The 23558-nt window shown below is 44.3% G+C and overlaps 1 protein-coding gene across 1 annotated transcript in view; it reads left to right on the top strand.

The window, feature by feature from the left end:
* The window catches only part of Adcy1 (adenylate cyclase 1), a 127613-nt gene that overhangs the window by 26072 nt on the left and 77983 nt on the right, over positions 1–23558 (top strand). The window contains exons 3-4 of the mRNA XM_008842188.3: positions 11547–11665; positions 19261–19372. Coding sequence (XP_008840410.1) covers positions 11547–11665; positions 19261–19372 — 231 coding nt within the window. The remainder of the gene's footprint in view (positions 1–11546; positions 11666–19260; positions 19373–23558) is intronic.

Genomic DNA, 23558 nt, shown 5'->3' with positions numbered 1-23558 from the left:
GAGCTATAGCCTCAGTCCTAGGATAGAGTTTTAAACAGGCTGGTCTATTTGCAGCATGCTTCTCAAACCACTGCAATTGTTATTGATACTTCATTTTTAAAACAGTCTTATTGATAATTTGCACATTATAAAGCCCAATTGAAATATCAAAACAATTAAATGCTTTTTTTCAATATTTACACAATTATTTCCATTATGTAGAATTATCTTAGTCCTACATGTTATTTTACTTAATATGTTTATATAATCTTGACCTTATATGTGAAGCTTGTTTAACATATACATTAAATATGTTTTAAATGCTCTTATTAGGATTAGTGTAGAATTATACAACAGTCCAATTTTAGAATATCTTTCTTACTCACCATAGCAGCCTTCTGTCCATTATCAGTCATTCCCATTATACCCTCACCTGTCCCTCTGCCATACGTAGGCACACGTTAACCCACTTTCTGTCTCTGTGGAATTAACTATCTTGGGTATTTCATACATGTGGAACCAGGTCAAATGTGAGCCTTTGTGACTGACTACTTCCCTCTAATATGAGGATTTCAAGGTGTTTCCAGGAGGTAGTACTTTGTTCCTTTTCATGGCCAAGTTCTATTCCATTATATAGATGGACCACATTTGGAGGGGGACAGAGGACGGATCCCATTTTTTATTTAATTTAATTGAAAACAATTTTTTTTTTTTGAGGCAGGATCTTTTGACACTCAGGCTGGCCTGGAACTCACTGTATAGCTGAAACTGACCTTGAATCCCTGATCCTCCTACCTCCACCTCCCACCATGCCTGGCTATTTGTTTATTCACTCAGTTTGGTAAACAGTTGAGTTGTTTCCTGGCTTTGGACATTATAAATAATGCTGCCATGTAAACTTGTGTAGACCTTTCTGTGGACACATCTTTTCATTTCTCTTGGGAAAATATCTAGGAGTGGTGTTGCTGGTCATGGGGTAACTAACATTGTGAGGAGCTGCTGAACTGTTTTCAAGAGTGCTTGATCATATCCTGTTCCCACCAGGATTGTGTAAAGTCATGATGTCCATATTCAGAATCTCTGTTTTTGTTTTTTAATTTTAACTTTAAAAAAAGTTATTTGTAGATTCACACATAGTCATTGAGCATAATACAGAGATCTTATGTGCCTTTTCCCCATCCCCCAATGGTTCCATCTTACCAAACTGGTCCAGTGTCACAAGAATACCCATGGCCAAGACACCTAACCACGGGCCCAGGGAGCCCTCTCACTGCCCCTCAGAGCCACACCCACTTCCCTCTACCCACCGTCATTCTTAAGCTGGCACCATGAACCTGTTGTCTTTTTTTTTTTTTTTTTTCTACTCAACTTAATTTTCTGGAGATTCATCCAGGTTGTTGACTATATCAATAGTTTGTTCCTTTTTATTGCTAAGTGGTAGTCCAAAGTGTGGCTGTTAGCACAGTGTGTTTAACCATTCTAGGAAGAACATCTTGGTTGCTTGTAGTTTGGGACTTTAACTCATTGTAGAGGTTTTCATATGCATAAGTATTAATTTCTCTGGCATAAATACCTAGAAATAGGTGCTGGGGCATATGGCATTTACATATTTATTGAGACATGGCAAAACTATTTTCCAAAGTGGTTGAACAATTTATATCCCTATGGAGAAACAACATAACTGCTCTTTCTCATTTTCTGATCTGAAGTTTTTTAAACTGATGAACTTTGAGCATCTATATGTTCTAGACAACAGTTCTTTGTTGGTTATGTGACTTGACAATATTTTCTCTAGGCCTGTGCCTTGTCATTTCATCCTTTTAAGAGGTTTTTGTTTTGTTTTGTTGTTGTTGAACAAACATTTCAAATTTTGATGAAATTTATCATTTTTTCTATTATGGGCCATTTGAGTTGTTGACTGTATCAATATTTTCTTTCTTTTTATTGCTCTAAAATCAAGTCTGAGAACCCTGAGTCTAGTCTTAGTTCCTGAAGATTGTCTCTTACATGTTTTTCTAACAGAGTTATGACTTTTAGTTAACAGATAAATAGGCATTGTATAATTTAAATAATATTTACATAAGCCATGAGGTTAAGGTTAAGGTTTCTTTCTTGGTTATGGGTAACCAATTAAACAAATAAACATTTTATTTTGTTGTATTCTTTATCAGTATTTGCTATATGTTATTTTATTCTGTATCTTGCTGTTGTGGGATGTAGTATTGATTGAATTAGCATTGCATTGTTGAAACATTGCCCTTGCTCTATTGAATTTCCTTTGGACTTTTGTAAAAATATCTGAACATGTGTGTGTGGATTTTAGACTTTATTCCATTATCCAAACTGTTTATCGTTTTACCAGTAGTGCTACCTCACCAATATTGTAGTCCTTCCATCCCTCTGTCCTTTATCAAATGTTAGCAACTTTTCTCCTTTTCCTTTCCATCTAGAATAAGCTTGGCTTTGTCTACTAGACATTGCTTGGATTTTTATAGAATTTGTGGTATCAGTCTGGAGAGATTTCCGTCCTTTGTATGCTGAGTCTTCCATCCATGAATAAAGTATACTGGTCCATTTATTTAGCGACTCTCTGATTCTTTAATCGGTGTCTTGCAGTTGTCAGCATGCAAATTCTATACTTTTAAAATTAGGTTTAGACCTGGGTACTTCATTTTTGAGCAGTTGTAAATGACGTGGTGGTTTAGTGTCAGTGTCCAGGTGCTCATCTCTGCTAGCTGGACCCGCAGCGTGCTCTTCAATGTTGAGTTTTCTGCTCTGACTTTTTGAACTCAGTTACTTGTTCTAGGTGTGTTTTGTTTTACAGCATTCTTTTCTTTGCGTTTTATATGGAGACCACCATATGCTCTGTATTTCTTACTTTCTATTCTGGATCTTTCTTACCTCAGTGCACTAGCTACACCTTATAGTGTGATGAGAGTCATCATCTGTGCCTTGTTTCAGTGAAAGCACTTGAAGTTCCACCTTTCAGTATGCTGTCCCCTGTGGGTTTCGGGGGAGGGGATGGTCTTTATGAGTTCTTTATTCTTCTTTTTATGAAAATTTTCATCACAATTAAATGTGGTTTCTATATACAATATGGTGGATTCTATATCAGTATTAATTGCTAGGTGTTATTCTTTGTGTTGCTGTTTGAGATATAGCATTGATTGATATTTCAGTATTGAACCACATTGCATTCTTGGATTAAATCTCATTTGGTTAGAATATATTTCTTTTTTTTTTGTATAGGCAAATTGCTAACATCTTGTTAAAGATTCTTACAATATGTATTTTTTGGCATGTGTTTGGTATACGCATATGTGTAGGGGTGTGTGTGTGTGTGTATGTGTGTGTGTATGTGTGTGTATGTGTATGTGTGTGTGTATGTGTGTGTATGTGTATGTGTGTGTGTATGTGTGTGTATGTGTATGTGTGTGTGTATGTGTGTGTATGTGTATGTGTGTGTGTATGTGTGTGTATGTGTATGTGTGTGTGTATGTGTGTGTATGTGTATGTGTGTGTGTATGTGTGTGTATGTGTATGTGTGTGTGTATGTGTGTGTATGTGTATGTGTGTGTGTATGTGTGTGTATGTGTATGTGTGTGTGTATGTGTGTGTATGTGTATGTGTGTGTGTATGTGTGTGTATGTGTATGTGTGTGTGTATGTGTGTGTATGTGTATGTGTGTGTGTATGTGTGTGTATGTGTATGTGTGTGTGTATGTGTGTGTATGTGTATGTGTGTGTGTATGTGTGTGTATGTGTATGTGTGTGTGTATGTGTGTGTATGTGTATGTGTGTGTGTATGTGTGTGTATGTGTATGTGTGTGTGTATGTGTGTGTATGTGTATGTGTGTGTGTATGTGTGTGTATGTGTATGTGTGTGTGTATGTGTGTGTCTGTGTGTGTGTGTATGTGTGTGTGTGTGTATGTATGTGTGTGTGTATGTGTTTGAGCTGAAAGAATAGTGGTGTTTGACCTCTAATCTTTTCTATTTTAGCTCCACCCCAAGTGATATGATACCGTTTCTAATCTCCACAATCCCTTGCCTTAGGCCATTGCAGTGCGTGTGTGTGTGTGTGCGTGTGTGTGTGTGTGCGTGTGTGTGTGTATGCGTGTGTGCGTGTGTGTGTGTGTGTGTGTGTGTGTGTGTGTGTGCGTGTAGTGGAGGGATTCAACCTCTTGATGGGAAATGGAAGAAGAACAGCACTTGTGGACACAAACATCAGACTCCAGGGTGTGTGTTATTGGTTGGTCCAAGGATTCAGTCACCCACCCACTCACTGATCCATTCACCCTTCCATCTACTTACCCACCCATCCACCCATCGATCCATCCACCTATCTGTACATCTTTAACTATTCACCCATGAATCTACCCACCTTGTGTGTGTGTGTATGTGTGTGTATGTGTGTGTATGTGTGTGTGTGTATGTGTGTGTGTATGTGTGTGTGTATGTGTGTGTGTGTGTTTGTGTGTGTGTGTGTATGTGTGTGTGTGTATGTGTGTCTGGTACCCATGCTTGTGCATGTGCATGTGCAGGCCAGAGATTAATGTCTTTTTATCTGGTAGTCTATGTTGTCTGTGAGAGGCATTGTTGTCCCATTATGGGATAAGTCTATTTAATCTCTCTCTCTCTCTCTCTCTCTCTCTCTCCCCCTCCCTCCCTCCCTCCCTCCCTCTCCCTCTCTCATATATATTTAGGAAGCTTCTAAACTAGTGGGTTTTCCCAAGGTCTTTGGTGTAGCTAACCTCCCCATACTCTCTCGTCTTCACTGCCCCCTCTCCACCTGATTCTTCTGCTCCATTCTTTCTTTTTTCTCTTTCTTACACCTGTGTTCAATCCCCTCTTCTTTGAAGGCCCATATGGTCCCTTACTACTTCTATAGGTAGTTCAATTTAAACACACATATCTAAAAACTTAAAGCTGGCATCCACATATGAGAGAAAATGTGTGGTGTTTGTCTTTCATGGTCTGGGTTAGCTCACACAGAAGGATTATTCCCAGTTCCATTCATTTGCCTGAAAATTTCATAATTTCCTTTAAAATTTTTTTTAATTACTTTTATTTTATGTGTACGAGTGTATTGCCTGAGGTATGTAAATGCACCCATGTTGTGCAATGCCCATGGAGGTCAGAAGAAGGCATTGAATCCCCTGCAACTGGAGTTATGGAGGATGGTTGCTAGCCACCATGTGGATGCTGGGAACTGAACCCGCCTCTTCTGCAAGAGCAGTCAGTGTTCTTAACTGCTGAGCAATCTCTCTACCCCCTCCCATTTCCTTTTTTATCACTAAATATGTGCAACATATTCATTATCTATTTGTCAGTTGCTGGACATCTAGACTGTTTCCAGTTTCTGGCTATTGGGAATAGAGCAGCAATGAACATGGATGAATAGCATTTCTGTAATAAGATACAAGGTTTGGGGTATAGTCTCAGGAGTGGTATAGCTGGTTATATGGTGGATCTATTTCTAGGTTTTTGAGGAAACCATACTGATTTCCATAGTGGATGCATAAGTTTTCAGTCTCACAAATTCTGAATAAGCGTTCCTCACATTCATGCCAACACTTCTTGTTGTTAATGGTGATGACAACCTCAGCCATGGTGCTTGGAGTAAGATGAAATGTCAAATTAGTTTTAATTGGCATTTCTCTGATGGATAAAGATGTTCTTTTCGAACTCTCTTTTTGTTATATACCCCAATTTTAATTGTATTGTTTGTTTTCTTGGTGTTTAGTTTTTTAAAATCTTAATATATTCTAGATGCTAATTCTCTGTCAGATGTATAGCTGGTAAACCTTTTCTTCTCATTGTGTAAGCGGCCTCTTCACTTGAATGATTGTGTTCTTTGCTTTACAGAAGCTTTTTAGTTTCACAAGGTCCCATTTGTCAATTGTTGGTCTTAATGCCTGAGCTTCTGGGGTCCTCTTCAGAAAGTCTTTTCTTGTGCTTAAAGTTGAAGGGCATTCCCTACTTTCTCCTCTGTCATATTCACAGTATCAGGTCCTGTGTTGAGGTCCTTGATCCTTTTGAAGTAGAGTTTTGTGCAGGATAAGAGATAAGAATCTCATTTCATTCTTATATCTTGGCTTTTTTCCATGACCTCTTCAATCCTGGGGGGTCTTCATGCAACTGAGGCTGTACCTTCAACAGTGACCTCTTCTGGCCTCATAGAGGGTGAAAAGCTCCAGCTTCTGTCCATGACCCCTTCAATTTTGCAGCCTTTTTTTGTCACCAAATACAGTACCAAGTTGGAGACTCTTACTCTACAAGTTCTGCTGCCAGTTTGATGTGCATCCTTGGCCCCCTCTGGACCACGGCACCTGTGTGCTGATCCTGAGGAAATACTTTCTAGAAGATTTCACCTGAGTGATGCTGATCTCTTATTATTCACAGATGAACTTTAGCCTCAGCTGAGCAGCACTGATTGTCTAAGTTAAAAAAATTTTATAAATTCTAAATACAAATATATCACATAAATGACCCAGATAGAGTCTTAGTTTCCCTCTCAAACTCCATAGGCCAGGCCTCCATCATCTGCATTTCTCCATGCTCCCACAGAACAGCTCACTAAGCTCCAAGCACTCAATGGCTTTTCCAGGCCAAGGTACCAAACATTTCCACAGTCCTCTCAAAATATGGTCAAGTCCTTCATAGCAATATCACACTCTCTGGTACCAATTTATATTCTAGTTTTCTATTCCTGTGATAAAACACTGACCTAACCAAACTTGAGGAGGAAAGGGTTTATTTCATCTTACTCTTCCAAGTGATAGTCCATTCTGAGAGACACCAAGGTGGGAACTTAAGCAGGACAGGAATCTGGAGATAGGAGTGTGAGGAACAATGCTTACTGGCTTGCTCCTCTGGCCCATGCTCAGTATGCTTTCTTAAATAACCAAGGACCACCTGCCCAGGGATGGCATCACTCACAGTGGGCTGGGCCCTCGTATATCTCTCAACAATCAAGAAAATACCTCACAGTCATCACCACAGGCCAGCCTGATGGAAGAAGTTCTCTGAGGCTCCCTCTTCCCAACTGTGTCAAGTTGACAATTGAAGTTACTGAGCACAATATGGATATCTAGTTTTGCCAGTAACATTTGTTGAAGATGCTGTCTTTCCATCAATATATATATTTTTGGCCTCTGTAAAAAAATCAGGTCCACCTTTTGATGGTCTCTCATTCAACCTAGAGCTCTGAGCCCTCCTCCCTCCCACTGTCAAGATCTGTCTCTGACTGAGCCGATCCTGCTGGGCTTACTGATATGTTTCACTTTTGTGTGGGTGTGGGAGAGCTGAACTCAGGCCTTTATGTTTGTGCAACAAGCATTTTACCCACCGATTCATCTTCCTAGCCTCTTTCATAATTCTTATAATAGCTGCTTTAAAATTTTTATTAGCTAAATAAACCACAATGACTGGCCTAGCAAACTATTGTTATTGGTGTAGTAGTGGCACTTTTGTCTCAGGGGTTAGCTAATTGGAAAAAAATTGTTAGCTATTCTAGTATCTCTGTCCTCTCGATGTTGGTATGTGTTAGCTGTCTTTGTTCACTGAGCATTGATTAGGCTTGTTCTGTCTCTTGGTAGATAAATGATGGTATTCCACTGGAACCTGCACGTCTGGGGCATGCTGTATGAGGCTCTGTGTCTTTATTTGGGTCTTGTGTTTGGCCTGGTTTTCTGTGACATCATGCTAGCAGGGGAAGGGAATTGTAGCATTATTATGGTCTGGAGATGAAAGAGGACCTCTGTCCTTTTCTGACCCAGTGCTAAGGGAGGAGTGGAGGTCTGGCTTCTCTTTCTCTGCTTGACTTTTGCTGGTATGGACAGGACCAGGGCATAGACATTTCAGTATCTTTGGCCTGGAGTAGACTGCTTCCTGTCTAAAGGTTTCATCTTTTGAGCTGTTCTGTTCTGGCCTTTGGGCTAGAGAAGGCATCCTTTGCCACTCTTTCTTTTTGTTTGTGCCCAGTGGCCTCCTGAGTTCCTTATTGTTCGGTTAGTTCTATGTCTGGGATCCATGATGCAAACAGAAACCCTGGAGAACTCATTTCTAAGCCATGTCTTGGTCCATGATCTCTGCCTTCTTTTCACTGTTCAATTGTATGGTGTTGGATGTGGAGCATCTATGACTTTTATTGGAGCTCTGTGAGAGAAGCAGGGAGAAGCACTCTTCCATTTACTCCAAAGCAAAGTCCTCCTGATCTTCATTGACATATTCAGTTTTGGGCTGGAGCGATGTCATAGTGGGTAAAGTACCTGCTGCTCAAGCATGAAGACCCAAGTGTGGATCCCTAGAACCCATGTAGAAAAGGTGGGTGTGATTAGTTGCCTCTGTAACCCTACTGCTGGGAAATATAAATATATATAGACACATTTTGATAATCAGGGTAAATGTGTTAAGGTTTTGACCATAGCCTTCATAGTTCGTAATAACTTTCGTTCCTTTTTTTTTTCCCCTTTGTTCTTATTTTGTTGGTTAAAATTTATTGCTATTATAGCCTGTTCCTGATGCTCGTGTTGGGGCTTCAGGGTTGGGTTTGAGATTGAAAACTAATTTCAGGTATTCATTATTTTTATTATGTGAATAAGCTACTTTATCTTGTGGGTTTTTTTTGGAGGGGGGTCAGAACTCTTATCTTCTTGTCCACATTAAGCTGCTTAGGAGGCTGGAAAACCCTGGTATCCAAGAGGCTGATGAAAATGATGGTTGCAGTGCAGTATGGGTCAGGGCAGCCAGCTGGCCACTGACTTCCATGGCTATTTCTTGCACCCATGCCACAGCCCAGCCTTCCATGTGAAGGGCTTCCGAGCCTTGTGCTAGAGGTTGTATGCTAGGGTCCAACAGCTTTTCTCTCTTCCTTCTGGGCTGACACCTGTGACTCTGGTACTCCTCTGTTCCCTGGAGGGCATTCTCCCCTTGCCTGGCTGGTCCAGCCTCTTGGTCTATAGCTCTGTTTCCTTGTCCCGATGGCAACTTCAGAGTAGCAAGGCAATGCACTAAGGCCTCCCTGTAGGCTCATGATGAGAATGTTCTAGGGCTGTTGGGGGATGAAGATCACTGACTGTGAAGATAAGTGTGAGGCGACTTGTGAGTGAGGGACAGAATTTTTCTGGATTGATTTCACTTTGGGTCACTTTCACACTTGAGAGGTGAAGGTGAGAGACAGATGTGAGAGGCAGCAAGCTGAGTGCTAGAGTGATAAGGTGGGGTGCTGGCGGGTGGCCACACACTGACCACTATGCTATGGGACTAGGCCCAGGCAGTGGATCCTGATTTCTGCCGTCTATTTTCCTCACCTCTTAGGCCTGAGGACACTGAGGTACCTTCACTGGGATTTTGGATTCAGTACTTGGGGGACTCCTGTGTGACTTTCTCAGGGCCTTGCCTAGGCTGCATAGGTGCTGCATTCTGAGCCTGCATCTGCCTCATCTGCCCATTCTCCCCATGACTCTGAGGTAATTGTGAAGAGCACAGAATTTGTCGCATCCTTCCTCACAGCCTTTTCCTGTGGCCTTCTAGGTTTGTGTAGCTGTCTCTGTGTTCCCACCTGGCCTGTGCTTTTGAATTTCAGGACTGTGACATTCTCTGGACGTTCCAAGGTACTTGCATTATTGATTCCTGGCCTATCATTGACTACCACCCGAAGAACTTCCAGCCCAGCACTGCTGGTGATCAGCAGTTGACCCTTTCAGAGGTCCTCATCCTGGGCTGCATCCCTAGAGACCTGTAGTCTGGGAAAGGATCTGATGACTTCAGAGAATCAGTCCTGCTGTATCTTCTATTCCCTATGCAGGGTGCCTTTCTGTGCCTGAGCAGTGTGGCCTGGATACTTTAGTGTCTTCTCCCTGTGTGACCCAACCTGTCAAGGTGGTCCATCCTTCAACAGCTTCCCTTCCTGCATGTCTGGCTTCATCCAGAGCTGAGCTGAACTTCATGGGAACTGTGGTGGAAGCTTGGGTGGGGCTGGTGTGGGTAGGTCCTCAGAACAACACTCCACTTTGCTCAGACATATGGCTAGGCCATAGGCTCTTTGGCAGGAGTCAAGGAAGTCTCTTTTAGATATACAAATTCAGCCATAAATCAAGTCAAGTTTCTGTAGTATAGTGGTAATTACATTTATCTAACCAGCCTCCAGTGCTGATCCTGGTTTTCTCACTCCATGCTTATTTAGTAGCTTTCCAGAAGATCTCAGTGTGCCCAGTATGTCATTCAGTCACAGGAAGAGCCATGCACGTTGACTGCTGTCCTTGGAGTGGAATAGAAGGGAAGGGCCCTTACATAGATAGCACTTCCTGGAGCCATTAACCTCCTGGCTGTTGCTCTGATGGACTATGGACACAGAAGCATGGACACCCGAGAAAGTTGCAGGGTGGCAGTTACTCCAGTCAGGCATGTGGCATTCACATCACAGTGGACTGTGGACTAGGAAAGACTCAGCCCCAAGGGCTGGAGACTGTCAGGGAAGGATGCATCTCATGCATGTATGTGGCTGCTGAAGTCTCCAGAGGGAAAATGACCAGGATACCGGTCCAGACAAGACAAGCCAGGGACCCAAGGAGTAGCCTCCAGGCCATCAGGACTGGAATTGAGCCTCTTCTTCAGCCTCATCCTCTCTTGTCAGTGTGATGTTCTTCCTGGTTCTTGTGATTTAAACACCATCTTTGTCTTTGTTTGCAAGGCAATATGGACTAGGGCATGAGGGACCTGAGGTAAAACAGAGGCCATTACACTGCAGATCGGCCTCTCAGACACAGGGCTGTGCCCAGTAGGTCAGGGCCAGCCAGGGCTGAGGTCAGGGAAGGGAGTCCAACCTACACTGTTGGTCCAGACAGGAAACCAAGGCCTGGGAAGGGGAAAGGAATGGATTCTTCAGGGTGCCACAGCTTTCCTTGAAAAACCTAAACATTTATTCTTTTTCTCTTGTGGGAGAAAGAAAATTATTGCCCTACAGAGATCAGGGAGCGTAGGAAGACAGAGAGAGAGAGAGAGAAGCAGAGGGAGAGGGAGAGGGAGCAGGGGAGGGGGGAGAGACAGAGAGAGAGAGAGAGAGAGAGAGAGAGAGAGAGAGAGAGAGAGAGAGTCCCTGAGCTTATATCTGTAACAAGGAGTCTGTATGTCCTGGGTAGACAGACTTCTATAAACCAATCTGGAGGACTCCTGTTAGCATAGTAGAGGGTGAGGAGAGGTGTCCTGGCGGCTTTGGTCGGAGACAGTGGCATTTCCTGGGCTGTAACCCACTCTGCACTGAAGCTCAGAGTGCCCTACATTCAAAGAGCAGTGTGCAGGGCTGGAGTTGTGGTGGTGTGTGCAGGAAGCCAGGCCCACCTATGCTGGGCCAGGCTCCTGGAGCCAGTTACTTGCTCAGTGGCAGTCCAGGTTTGAGTGTGGACCCACAGGCCTCTGGGGTCTGGACAGAGTCTGCAGGCCTGGTCATGTGCTGGCTTGTCTGAGCAGGTTCTGTGGTCTGTCACTGAAAGCAGCTAGCTCCTCACCCACCCCAGCAGGAATGGGAAGTCCTTGATGTCTGATGAGGGACTATCTCTCCTATCTAGGAGCGGCTGCTCATGAGCCTCTTGCCCCGGAATGTTGCCATGGAGATGAAGGAAGACTTCTTGAAGCCCCCTGAGAGGATTTTCCACAAGATTTACATCCAGAGACATGACAACGTGAGGTAGGGCTAGCCCTGATCCAGCTCAGTGGTACACTGGGGTGGGGGTGGAGGGGAGGCTGCAGTGCAGAGGAGATGATGTAGGGAGGGAATGGAGGAGCTGGGAAGTGGATGGAAGAGATGAGGAGAGAGACACTTGGGGAAGATGGGGGATGGGGGACGTTGGCAGATCACAGTAGTTCAGGGGAGAGGGGAGGTCAAGAAGTTTGGGTGGGCAGCTGCCCTGTGGAGGAGCTCGTCTCGTGGAGGGGGCTGTGGCTTCTTAGGTGACACATGCCACCGTTTTTTTTCACATTTCTTCCTTCAATATTTGCACTTCCTGTGCTGACTGGAGTCAGAACTCTGTCCCAAGACTAGGTTTGAGCAGTGGTAGCTGGACTGTGGATTCACTGTTTCTGAGTAATGGCAGAGTATTGTTCTAGTTGATGCCTGGTCTGGGTTGGGTTCCTCTTCCTCAGTCTCTTTATCTTCTCAGCCCTAAGAGGTAGGAGCTGTGGTTCCCATTTCATAGGCAGGGAAACCGAGCCCTCTATGTGAACCAGCTTGTGAACACTCTGAAGTCTGCTTGCTTGCTTGAAAAGATTCAATTGAAAGTTTGAAAGTATCTGTCTTAGCATATTGTATATTCTTTCAAGAATACTTTTTGTTATAATTTAATGTACTTAGAAGAGTTGAGTCACCTATTTGGGATTGTCACAGCTTAAGTGTCACACAGGTAGGAAATGGTGTTGGGTGGACCCAAAACACCCAACCTTTCTTCTTAGCTGTTCTTTGCTGACTCTTCTGGTTGTTGGATGTCAGGCCTCCCTGCCTTTGGCCTCTAAAGACACAAAAGCACATGAAAAACTCTGTGTTGGGCAGCACAGAACTGGCCAGACACAAATAAGTTGAGGCTTGTGAACCATCGAGGTATAACCCATCCCTGGGGCAGAGCCAGCGTGGCTAATCAGCTCACAGACGCTGCCCTGTGAATTCTTTCACTCCCCCTGCTGTCATGAGGTTCAGTAGGGACCAGTGCTGTCCTCTTTCCACACACAAGGATGCTGAAGTGGTGTAGGGTTACGGTCCAGCTGTTGAAAACAGCCACAGAGCCAGCATTTGAGCTTGGATGATTCCAGAAGTAGGGCTCAGAACCTCCCTGCAGGATTCTTAGTTGTTGCTATCTTCTCACTCCTGTGAGCAGCTGGCATTGCTACCTGCATTGGAGAAGTCGGGAAATTGAGTTTCAGTCACATGAAACAAATGTCCAGGATACCCTGGTCAGTGAGTGGCAGGCAGGGACTGGATGCAGGGTGAGCTGACACTAGCATTTGCCTTACTTTCCTTATTTCACCTACTGTTCCTTGTTAGTGGGGAACGGCATGATTCAGTGACCCAGCTACTTGCTGGGATGAACCAACTACCAGAATGATTCAAGGAGAACCTCCAGGGGCACACTGTGGGAGGGCATCAAAATTGAGGGCTTTCTGGTGACATGAAGTAGCAGACATCATTGGCCTGCTGCCTGCTCAACAAAGCAAAAAAAGAAGCAAACATGCAGACTAGCTCTGCAGCTTCCCCCTTGAAAGGGAAAGAATTGATCAGGGTGACCAGTCCCCAATTTTCCTGGGGCTGCCCAAAGAACCAGCATCTGTCATTCAGTCCTGGATTTCTGAGGAGTCTGACTCAGTCTACCTCAGCCTGCTTTGTTGGGGAGAAGAGAGGTGGGGCTTTCACTGGATGATGCCATAACTTACTCCACGTACGTCCTGCTCAGGACAGAGTGAACAGCCAAGTCACAGCTGTCTACTGGAGAGACGAAGAGTGGGTAGAAGGCCTGGGCGTCTTGGCTAAGATGACTGATGGGGTTGCTCTCCTATGTGAGGCTGGTCTCCGAAGGCTGGTCAGGGTACCCGCTTTTTCTGATGGAGAGAGTCAAGGGAAATGAAGAACCAGCAGACGTACCCCAAACAAAGGAACGAGACACATCTCCAGATGCTGGTTGGCCTTAATGAAACGAACTTAAATGAATTGCTTGACAAAAGATTAAAAACTCTCATAAAGATGCTCAGCGAAGAACGAGAAAAATGAGAATTTCAACAAAGAAATAGAAACGCAGAGTAGCAGAAACTACGAAGCCTAAGATCGTAACAACTGAACCTAAAAATTCCCTAGAGCTGAACAGATGACCCAGCAGAAAACAAGGTCAGTGAACTGGAAGACAGGCTCCTGGAAGGTGCCAGCAAGAAGGTCCAAAAGAAGAAAGAATGGTAAGGAATGAAGAAAGCTTAAGGGAATTAGGAGAAATGATCATTGGGCCAAAGCACGTGTTATAGGAATTACTGAAGAAGAGAGGGGAAAGGGACCACTGAGCTGATTTCTAAAAACTGTTCAGATGGACACACGGCTACAGAGAGAGGCATCCAGAAACAGGAAACACAGTGATAGCAAATAAAATAAACCTAAAGAAATCGATGTCAAGATGCAGCATGAGATTCTGAAAAGCTAAAGACAAAGCGAGAATTTTGAAAGCAACAAAAGAAAAGTCCTTTGTCACAAACAACAGAATCCCCATTAGGTTTGCAAGTAGAGCTCTTGGCAGAAACTCTGAAGGGCAGAGGGAGTAGATGATACATTTACAGTGTTGAAAACGGAACAACAACATCTACAAAATTCTGTCGACCAAGAATACTATGTCTGGAAAAATTCTCCTTCAGAAATAAAGGAGAGACAAAGACCCTGTCAGATAACTGAAAGATGTGGAAGTTTGTGAAGTTTGTGACCACTTGTGAAAAAATGCTAAAAGGTCAGAATGAATCTTTAATGGTAACACAGTGGTGCAAGGAATGGAATCTCCTTGATAAAAGTAAATATATTAATACATATTTATTACATATATTAAGGTAAATTGTTTTAGTTGTGATCACGGAAAACGTAAAAATCTGGCTGGTGAGATGATTCACTTAGCAAAAGGAGCTTGCTGCCTAGCTTGACAGCCTGAGTTCAAGTCCCAGAACCCACATGGTGGGAGGAGAGAACCAATTCCTGCAAGTTGTCCTCTGACTTTCACATGTGCACTGTAACATATAAGCACACCCCCCACATGCACATTAAATAGATAAATAAATAAATGTGAGAAAAGTTAGCCAAAGGTTTTCAAATAACTGTAGTGGAAAGAATTTTTAGTGTTCAGTATGTGTACATGTTAATCCTGGTCTAGGACAGATCACACAAGGTCACAGAAAAGTCTTAATAAGAGAATCATACTGTCTCTTTCAGGTCATAATGGCATCGTACTTTCTGACTTCAGATCATATTGCAGAGCTACAGTGATTTGGAACAGTGTGGTATTGGTATAAAAGCAGAAAGATGAAACAGGGGGCCTGGAGCAATGGTTCGGCAGTTAAGAGCACTGACTGCTCTTGCAGAGGACCCAGGTTCAATTCCCGGCAACCACGTGGTGGCTAACAATGGTTTGTAACTCCAGTTCCAGGGGATGTGATGCCCTCTTCTGACCTCCACGGCATTGCACGACAAGTGTGCACTTACATACATGCAGGCAGTACACTTGTACACATAGAATAAAATCAACAACAAAAAAAGAGAGATAAAGCAGAGTAAAGAGCCCAGAAGTAAAAGTACAGGGTAAGGAAGGGGTAAGGAAAGTACAGAAGTAAAGTACAGGGTAAGGAAGGGGTTATCTTCAATAGCGTTGGACACACTGAATATCTACATGCAAATTAATGAAACTGGACCCTTACCTGATACCATATGTGAAATCAGTTAAAATTGATTAAAACCTGAAATGTGTAAAAATCCTAGAAAAAAAGGGGACCAAACTCCATGGTATTGGTTTTGGTAATGATTTCATGGCAGCAAAAGCGAAAGTGGCTGGAATTATATCAAACTTGGTGATTAACCAAATTCCTGCAATGACCCAGGAATATTTCTTTGAAACAACTAAATATCAAGAGCAAAAGCTCAGCGTCTTTTTTTTAACATTTATTTTATTTTATTTTTTATTTTTTAGAAGAGGCATTTCATTACAGCTTAAACATACTCAATAACAATTTCTAGAGCAAAGATGCATCTCTTTCAAAAGTGGCTATAAAATTTTTAGATTCACAGTTGTATTAATACAGTTACACAATATTGATCTCAGTATAAACTCTGTACATAAAATTGAATGAGTTTTTAACCTTTAGAAAAGATCTCCATTTCGTTTTAAAATATACTGTTTCTTATAGACTCATTGTTTTTGCTAATAACACTTAGATGTTGTCACATGCAGCTCTAATCTGTATGTATCTGATTATTACTAGTCATATTTGGTTGCATTTGGATACTTGGCACCTGTGTATGGATATAAAATCGCCGGGTAGATTTCAATGGTAATGTTTATCACCTCTACTAATTAACATGATGTAAATTTTTATGCTTCCTCCTCAAATATAACTCATTTTTTAAATTTTTTGATTTTTTTACTTGTATATTTATTGCTTTTTAACTTGCTCTGGGTGCATCCTCCCCTTAGCTCTACAGTAGTTTTGAAAAACCAAGTCATAATCACAAGAGCCAGCCCCCTGGCGGCCTCTCAGGGCTGAGATTGGGACTGGTGCTCCTTCAAAGCTCTGCTCTCAGAATCACCAGTGTTTGAAAGAACTGAGGGTTCCCTGGGAAGTCCTTTCATTGCCTTCTTGAGCGGTCTTCACTCAGCCCTGTGTCCAGGTTTTGCTCAGCACCTTCGTTGGAAACAGTCCATGGTGATGGGTTAACATGACTGATGTTTGAGGCAGAGATGACAGTCGAGGCAAGTAACAAGGTGACCAAAAAGAATGAAGGGAACACTGGGGACTAGATGAACGTGGGGTGCTGTGAAAAGGTCTAGGCAGAAGTGTGGGAATTTCAGAAGGCCAAGTCTATGCAGAATCAGTTTAGGAAAACTTCTAAGCAGTGTCAAACAGTCATAACCAGGGGCCCGAGATGGGGATGGGGAGAACAAGATTTCCAGAGTTGTTCCGTTGTGCTATTCAGTTCTCAGTAGAAATATATTAGTTATGCCACAAAAAAGTATGTATGGCTCATACATGGGACAACAACAACAAAAGCACTCGGCAGAAACTGTTCCTGAGGAGGCCTCAACATTGGGCTTCTTAGGCAGCCTTTTGAGTCAGTGTTTTTAAACATGCGAAGAACAACTTGTGTCTATACAATCCAAAGAAACTATGGCAATGCTTCCTCACCAGACAGTGTCAACAGAATAGACTTAAAAATCAAATAGAGCTTCCAACTTAAAAAAAAGATAAATTCACTGGAGGGGTTCAGTGGCTGGCCTGAGCAGACAGGAAAGCAATCAGTGAACTTAATGACAGAGCCAACAAGAGTTTCCGGTCTGAAGAACAGTGAAATAAAGAATGAAGAAATGGTAAGAATTTCAGAACTCTGTGAGACACTGTTAAGTTTATCAGTGCATGCATAGTGAGATTCCCCAGGAGAGGAAAGAAAGGAAGAGAGGATATTTGAAGAAATAGTGACCAAAAATGTTCCTTAAACAACAACAATATTAACCTGCTCATCCAAGAAGCTAAGTGCACTACAAGGTGGATGAACACAAAGACCCACCTTAAGATACAGTTAAAATGACAACAGCCGAGATGCAGAGAGAATTTGAAAGCAGCAAGAGAAAAAGGCTCTTTATCTAGAAGTGATCTTGAATGAGATAATGCCTGATTTATGGGAATAAGATCCAGAAGTCAGCAGGATGGCATGTTCAAAGGCTGAAATAAAAAGACAGGAATTCTGTATTCTACAGGATACAGAAGGAACAGCACTTGTCCTTCCCTCTACCCAGAACCCTGTTCCCAAAGTATCTCTACCCCTCCCTCTTCCTGTCCCACAGAGTTCGCCTGGCCCATCTTGTATGGCAGTACAGTCTGACCCATCTCCTTGCCTGTTTTCACCACCATTAAATGAAGTGCATTGGCGTGCTTCAAATGTCCCTTCCCTTAGCCAGAAAGAATCCTCCTAAGGATGGGGTTGTTTATTGGAATCTTCTCTTCTTGTAAGTTCTAAGCATCTAGAATAATGTTAGGGAATCTGGCCCTAGATGAGTAACCCACAAGTTAATACATGGATGATAGCACTTAAAATTATTGTAAATGATTATAAACATTAGAGCTATTCCCATTTCACAGATGAGAAATGGACACAAGGAAGGGTTGAAACTCCCTCTGCTGTAGCTGGTGGAGTGGGAACAGTCCTGCTGGAGTCCGGGTCTGACTATTGCTTCCCTCCTGTGCTTTCCAGCCTGGTTCTTCTTTGGTGACACCCTCTGTTGTCATTACCTTTTATTTGGTGCCTATAACTCCTGAGAAGGGGTCTTCAGGGTGGTGGTCTAGGTTTTGAAAGTCCCAAAGTTAGAGAAAAGCTGTGAACATTGGAGCAAAGGTAAACATATGGTTGGGATCATGTATTAGCATGCTTTAAGATATAGCTTAAAGCTAAAAAAATGTCTAAAGAGCCAGGTATGGTGGTACACACCTTTAATCCCAGCACTTGGGAGGCAGAGGCAGGTGATCTCTGTGAGATCAAGGTCAGCCTGGTCTACATATTGAGTTCCAGGACAGCTGGGGCTACAGGGAGACCCTGTCTCAAAAAGATAAAAAAAAATTTAAAGACAAGCACTGTATGATTTTTTTTTTAACCTCTCACGTATTCTGCAAAGAGTATGTTTTAGTTTGGTAGAAAACAATAGGAAATATCTTTTTAGAGTCTTTTTCCATCTGTTGGAAACTTGGGCAGGCACTATGTTCTTGAGGCTGACCCAAGTTCTGCAATAAATAGATACCCAGTGTGTGGAAGGTCTCATATAGTCATGGCCCCTCTACATAGTAATTCAGGGATTCTACCCCTTTCACAGTGAGGCTCTGATATCCCTCCTGGGGCCTGATGGTCACCTGCATTCAGGTAGCAGAAGGGGAAGAAAACAGTGTGTTAGGAAGGGCCCCAACTTACTTCTTTAAAAACATTATTTATTTTTATTTATGTGTATGAATATTTTGCTTACATATGTGTGCACCACGTGCATGCAATGCCCACAGAGGCCAGAAGAGGGCGCCCAATCTCCTAGGAACTGGAATTATGGATGTTTGTTAGCTGCCATGTGGGTGTTAGGAACCAAACTCGAGTCCTCTGCAAGAGCAGTCAGTGCTCTTAACCACTGAGTAAGCTCTCCAGGTCCCCAACTCACTTTTTAAAAGCTGGCCACTCTACTTATTATTCCTGGCCACAATGCAATGATCAGTCATGTGAACTCCATGGGAAGGGCACAGGTCTACTGGGTAGCCAGCAGGAGCTCCGTGTGTGGTGTGAGGGGTCAGCATAGTGAATAGCCAGCTCTGAGCAGCCCAGCAGCTATGACCAAGAGGAGTATCTTGAACTGCTCTGAGCCTAGGGCTTCTTGCCTGTAAGGAGGAGGAGGAAGTCTTCCAACCTGCACTGGGGAGTCGATGGGGTGATTTATTTGAAAATGGTTTATAGTGGAAAAATTTGTACAACTCTGGGGTCCTGATTTCCTGAGTGATTGAGAAGAGGTGGCCTGTACCGCTTTTCTCTTGCAGCATCCTGTTTGCAGATATCGTGGGCTTCACAGGTCTGGCATCCCAGTGCACAGCTCAGGAGCTGGTGAAACTGCTCAACGAGCTCTTTGGCAAGTTCGATGAGTTAGCTACGGTAAGCACGATGTTTCCTTTAGTTTGGTGAAGTCAGAATGGCTTCTGGAGTGGCTCTCTGCCAGGCAGACCTCTGTATGTACAATATGAGCCTTGCTGGTCATTGATTCCTATCCTTAGGCCTGAGCCCTGCATGAATGCTTCATGTGCTCCACTGGCTCATTCCAAGAGGGCTTCCAGGGGGAAGCATGTCCTGCAAACCATGCCCAGCCCTGGTTGGCCTGCCTTGTGCATCGAGGACAGCATACTGGTAACTACAATCTGCCTGAGGCAGTCCTAGCTGCATCTCTGTGGGTACTGGCCTTGTACTGGGCTACCACCCTTCTGGATTGGAAATGGCCTGTTGCCTCTTCCCCCAACCCCTGCTAATGCTAGAAATGGTGGCTCTGAACAGGAGTTGCCCAGACCCTTGGCAGGCTTCCTGCTGGGATTCCTAAAGATCTTTTAGGATGGGTCATATCTGGCAGCTAAGTCTTCCTGAGCGTCTTGCCAAGCTCATGCTGATGCCTCAGCCTGGAGCATACTACTTTGGATGCTGAGATGAACTAGTAGCCAAACTTCCAAGGGTGATACTTTGCCTTTAGACCTTGTAGCTCTGTAGGAGAGCCTGGTCTGTGGTCTCACGAGTCCTTTGTACTCCTGGAACTTGGTCATGTCCCCATGTGTCCACTTTTCCCTCTGGACTGTGTTGGTGTTTTGAGCAGAGATATAGTACGTGACAGGGATCCAAGCTGTAGAAACCAACATGCTGCCTGGGCACATTTGCTGAACACTAACTCACATCCTACCATCCCCTGAAGTGTTTGGGATAAACAACCATTAGATCAGAGCTAAGACCATGTTCTCTTAACCTGTCTCTAGCTCCTTGCCTGTGTAGGCAAGATGGCTTCCACAGGACACTGCTCATACCCTAGGAAGACTGGGAACCACCAAGAATAGGGAAGGCAGAGGTGGGGGCATCAATGCATGAGACTTGTTGGGATGCTGCCTATATAGACTTCCTGGGGTCTCAAACCCTACTATCTTTGCCCTTCAAGGAGGTAGATGAACATATAGGATGGAGCCAAGTTCTCTTTTGCCTGGCCTTTGCCCAGGTGAGACAAGGATGCTGAGGAATGGAGGGAGCTCCTTGGACAATTAGTACCTTTCTCAGTGGAGGCATTAGTGAAGCTTCTCTTTTTGAAGGAGGGGAGAGGAGAGATCCCAGTCAACTGTAGCAACCCAGAGCTCAGAGGTGTCAGGGTGCAGTGAGGCAGAGCAAGGAGCCCCAGTGGGTAAGGTTGGGCCAGATGACCATCACTAGGGGCAGGTTTGGTGTATGACTGCAGCAACCCTGGGAGCAACCCTGAACTTGCCCCAGACAGCTGGAGAGGAAGATGGAGAGATGGGTGGGTGGTAGGGCTTTTAGACAGGGAGCCCTGTGCAAGGTCTAATGGAGACCTGGGGGTCGGGGGGGTGGAGATGCTGTGATTGAGCTGTGAAGATGTTGGCAGTGTTCCTAATGGATCTTCTGGGGCACCCATGGATGTTCCAGCCAGGGTCCTATAGGACCCAACTGGGAAAGGCTGGTCCTCCTCCCTGAGGAAAGTGGGTCTCCATGGGGAAGGAAATAAGTTGTGGCTAAAGTGATATTTTTGTTGGGCTCTAGGGCTACCTGTCTGTGAGGCTTTTGCAGCCTTTTCTGGCAGTCCATTAGGTTTGTCCCCTGGGTCTGGTTGTACCTGTCCTTGCACAGGCTACCATTGCTCTCTGAGCAGAGTCCTTGACTCTTGTGATGCAAAGGATTTCTGGCCCTTCCTGAAGGAGTACTGCTGTGGGAGTGGGAGAGAAGGGCATAACCAGTATGTAGTTTACTGCAGGGAGGGTGGGTCTCCAGCCCTCTGTATTTGAGTTAGAAAGCACATTCACAAGGTACAGGAGAGACCCCAGGAGGCACTGCAGTCTGGAGGTCTCAACAGATGAAGACAGTAGTCTTCCCTAGGCCTACCTCCATCTGGCTTCCCCTCCTCAACCAGAGACTCACCCTTTGGAAGCTTCTGATCAGAGGGTCCGAGTTGACCCTAGCACGCCCTTTTTGTACTCATGTGGCCTGAACATCCCCTACCTACAGGATGGAAGCTAGGTTCCCTCCCTTACCCCCACCATGGAATTCACTTTTCCAGGAAGTCCTGAGGTCGGTACCAGCTCTAAAAGGAACCATGTTCAGTCAGCTCTAGGATGCCTGCTGTTTCCCTGGGAATGACTCAGAACTCCTTGTAGGATAAGGAACCTACCCAGTGTCCCCGGCCTTCCAGAACAGTCTTCAGTGGCTGCTCCCATTTTCTCCCAAGCCTGGGACCATGTTGTGCAAAGGGCAGACATTTTCAGTTTTCATGAGTCTTTTAAGTATTGTTATATTGATGGTGTATCTAGAAAAATCTTAGCCTACTATAAATTGTAGGCATCTATTTGCGTTTTCCTCTGGATTCTAGGTACTTTAAAATTTTCCATTTGGGTCTAAGATTATTCTGAGTTTGAAACAGCTCGCAGGGCAGCCTCTGAGTGTGAATTGTGGAAAACCCCTGTGACATGCTTCTTAGGACAGCCATGGGCCGTGGGGCTCTGTCCTATACTTCTTTCTTCTTCAGGAGCTTAATGCAGTTCCCTTCCCATTGCTTTTCAGCCTCTGTGTGGTAGAGAAGCTGCAGTGTGGCCCCAGGGGCAGGCTGCTGCACTCTGTGTTGGATTATATCCCTGATAACCTGGACTATGGTGTCCACTGATCATTTATTTCAGTGCCATTGTTGAGGTACCCATGGAAGCCCTCATCTAGAGCCCTCCAGGTGTGCTGCCACTGCTCATGTTCCTGAGGACACTGTTTCTGGGCATCAGGACCCACAGGGCTAGGCAGAGGCCAGATGTGTCGTTGTGGCTAAAGGGTACCTTCAGATGACCTTTCATTGGTCCTGTGGAGACAGAGCTCCAGGTGTCTCTGAGGAACAGGACACGAGAACTACATAGTCCCCATAGCTGACTTAGCTCTCCAGTGGTGTAAGTGGCATCACCTCCCATAACACAAACCTCTGCTGTAAAGTGCCAGCTTGTTCCCAGGGACATGTGACTGAGCTGAAGAGAGTATTTCCAGAACAATTTTTAGAAACATGCTATAAGTGAGGTCCATTTGAATTTGAAATACTCAGTCACAGAGTGTGGGTGAGCGTACAATTAAGATCTCAGAAGCTGGTGGGAAAGAGGACAGGCTGTGTCCCACCCAGCACACTGGTGCCACCACAGGATGGATGCAAGTGCAGAGGGCTCTGCAGTGTGTGGATGAGGCTACCGGAGATGAGCCCTGTCCATCTTATGTCTTCTGCTCTTAAAATCAAGGCAGAACTTTAAGAGCATGGGCTGAAAGTTTTGGAATTGGTTGCACTTAACATCATGAGAAGGAAGTAAAGGCCCAGTTATACCCTGTGGCAGGAATCTTCCTAATATCCTGGCCAGGGCACTGTGCCATGTTCATCCCAAGAATGCTGGGATGCTTACTTGATGAAGCTACTTCCTCAAGGCTCTGTGGTTTAAAAGCCACTCCCAAGAGAGAACTGTTCTTCAAAGCTCTGAAGGTCATCTTCTCTGTGACGGTTTGCTTAGTTGGCCATCTGAAGAGTGGCGATGCATCCTGCCCACCAGGAACTGTTCATCTTCTTCCCGTGTGTGGCTGTTTTCTCTCAAGATTGTGGCCTTCTATGGGCAACCCATATTCATGTTCAAGTCAACTCTGAGGTCCTAGTTATGACTGAGGAACCTAACCCACAGCTGACGTCCCATGTGAGACAGTATCAGACTGAGATGTTTGCTTCCCTGGCCTCTGGACTGGGGTCTGAGACCCATGAACCTTTAAGGGTGCATACATAGGAGAAAGGCCAAAGGGCCCCTGGCTGCCTATACATGGTCTATGGGTTACAGCAGCCACATCTAGAGACACTGAGCGGGCTGGGAACAGAACAGCATCCAGGAGAGCCAGCATGCTTACATTTGAGTTTCCTTAGGGCTTTGTTTTCCAATCGTGACAAGCCACTCAGGATCCCTGCTCATCCCCTCCCTTCTCTGTGGCAGTGAGTATTCCTTGGAACCCTGTAGGGTTGGAGAGAAAGTCAGTGATGAGGTGAGCAAGCATACCTCTGACTGGCCTTCTCCAGGTGATGTGG

The sequence above is a fragment of the Nannospalax galili genome, unplaced genomic scaffold, assembly GCF_000622305.1.
Source record: "Nannospalax galili isolate Female #2095 unplaced genomic scaffold, S.galili_v1.0 scaffold321, whole genome shotgun sequence".
In the NCBI taxonomy this organism is placed as follows: Eukaryota; Metazoa; Chordata; class Mammalia; order Rodentia; family Spalacidae; genus Nannospalax; species Nannospalax galili.
The sequence above is the reverse complement of the archived record's forward strand: the minus strand, read 5'-3'. Positions and strand labels throughout refer to the sequence as shown.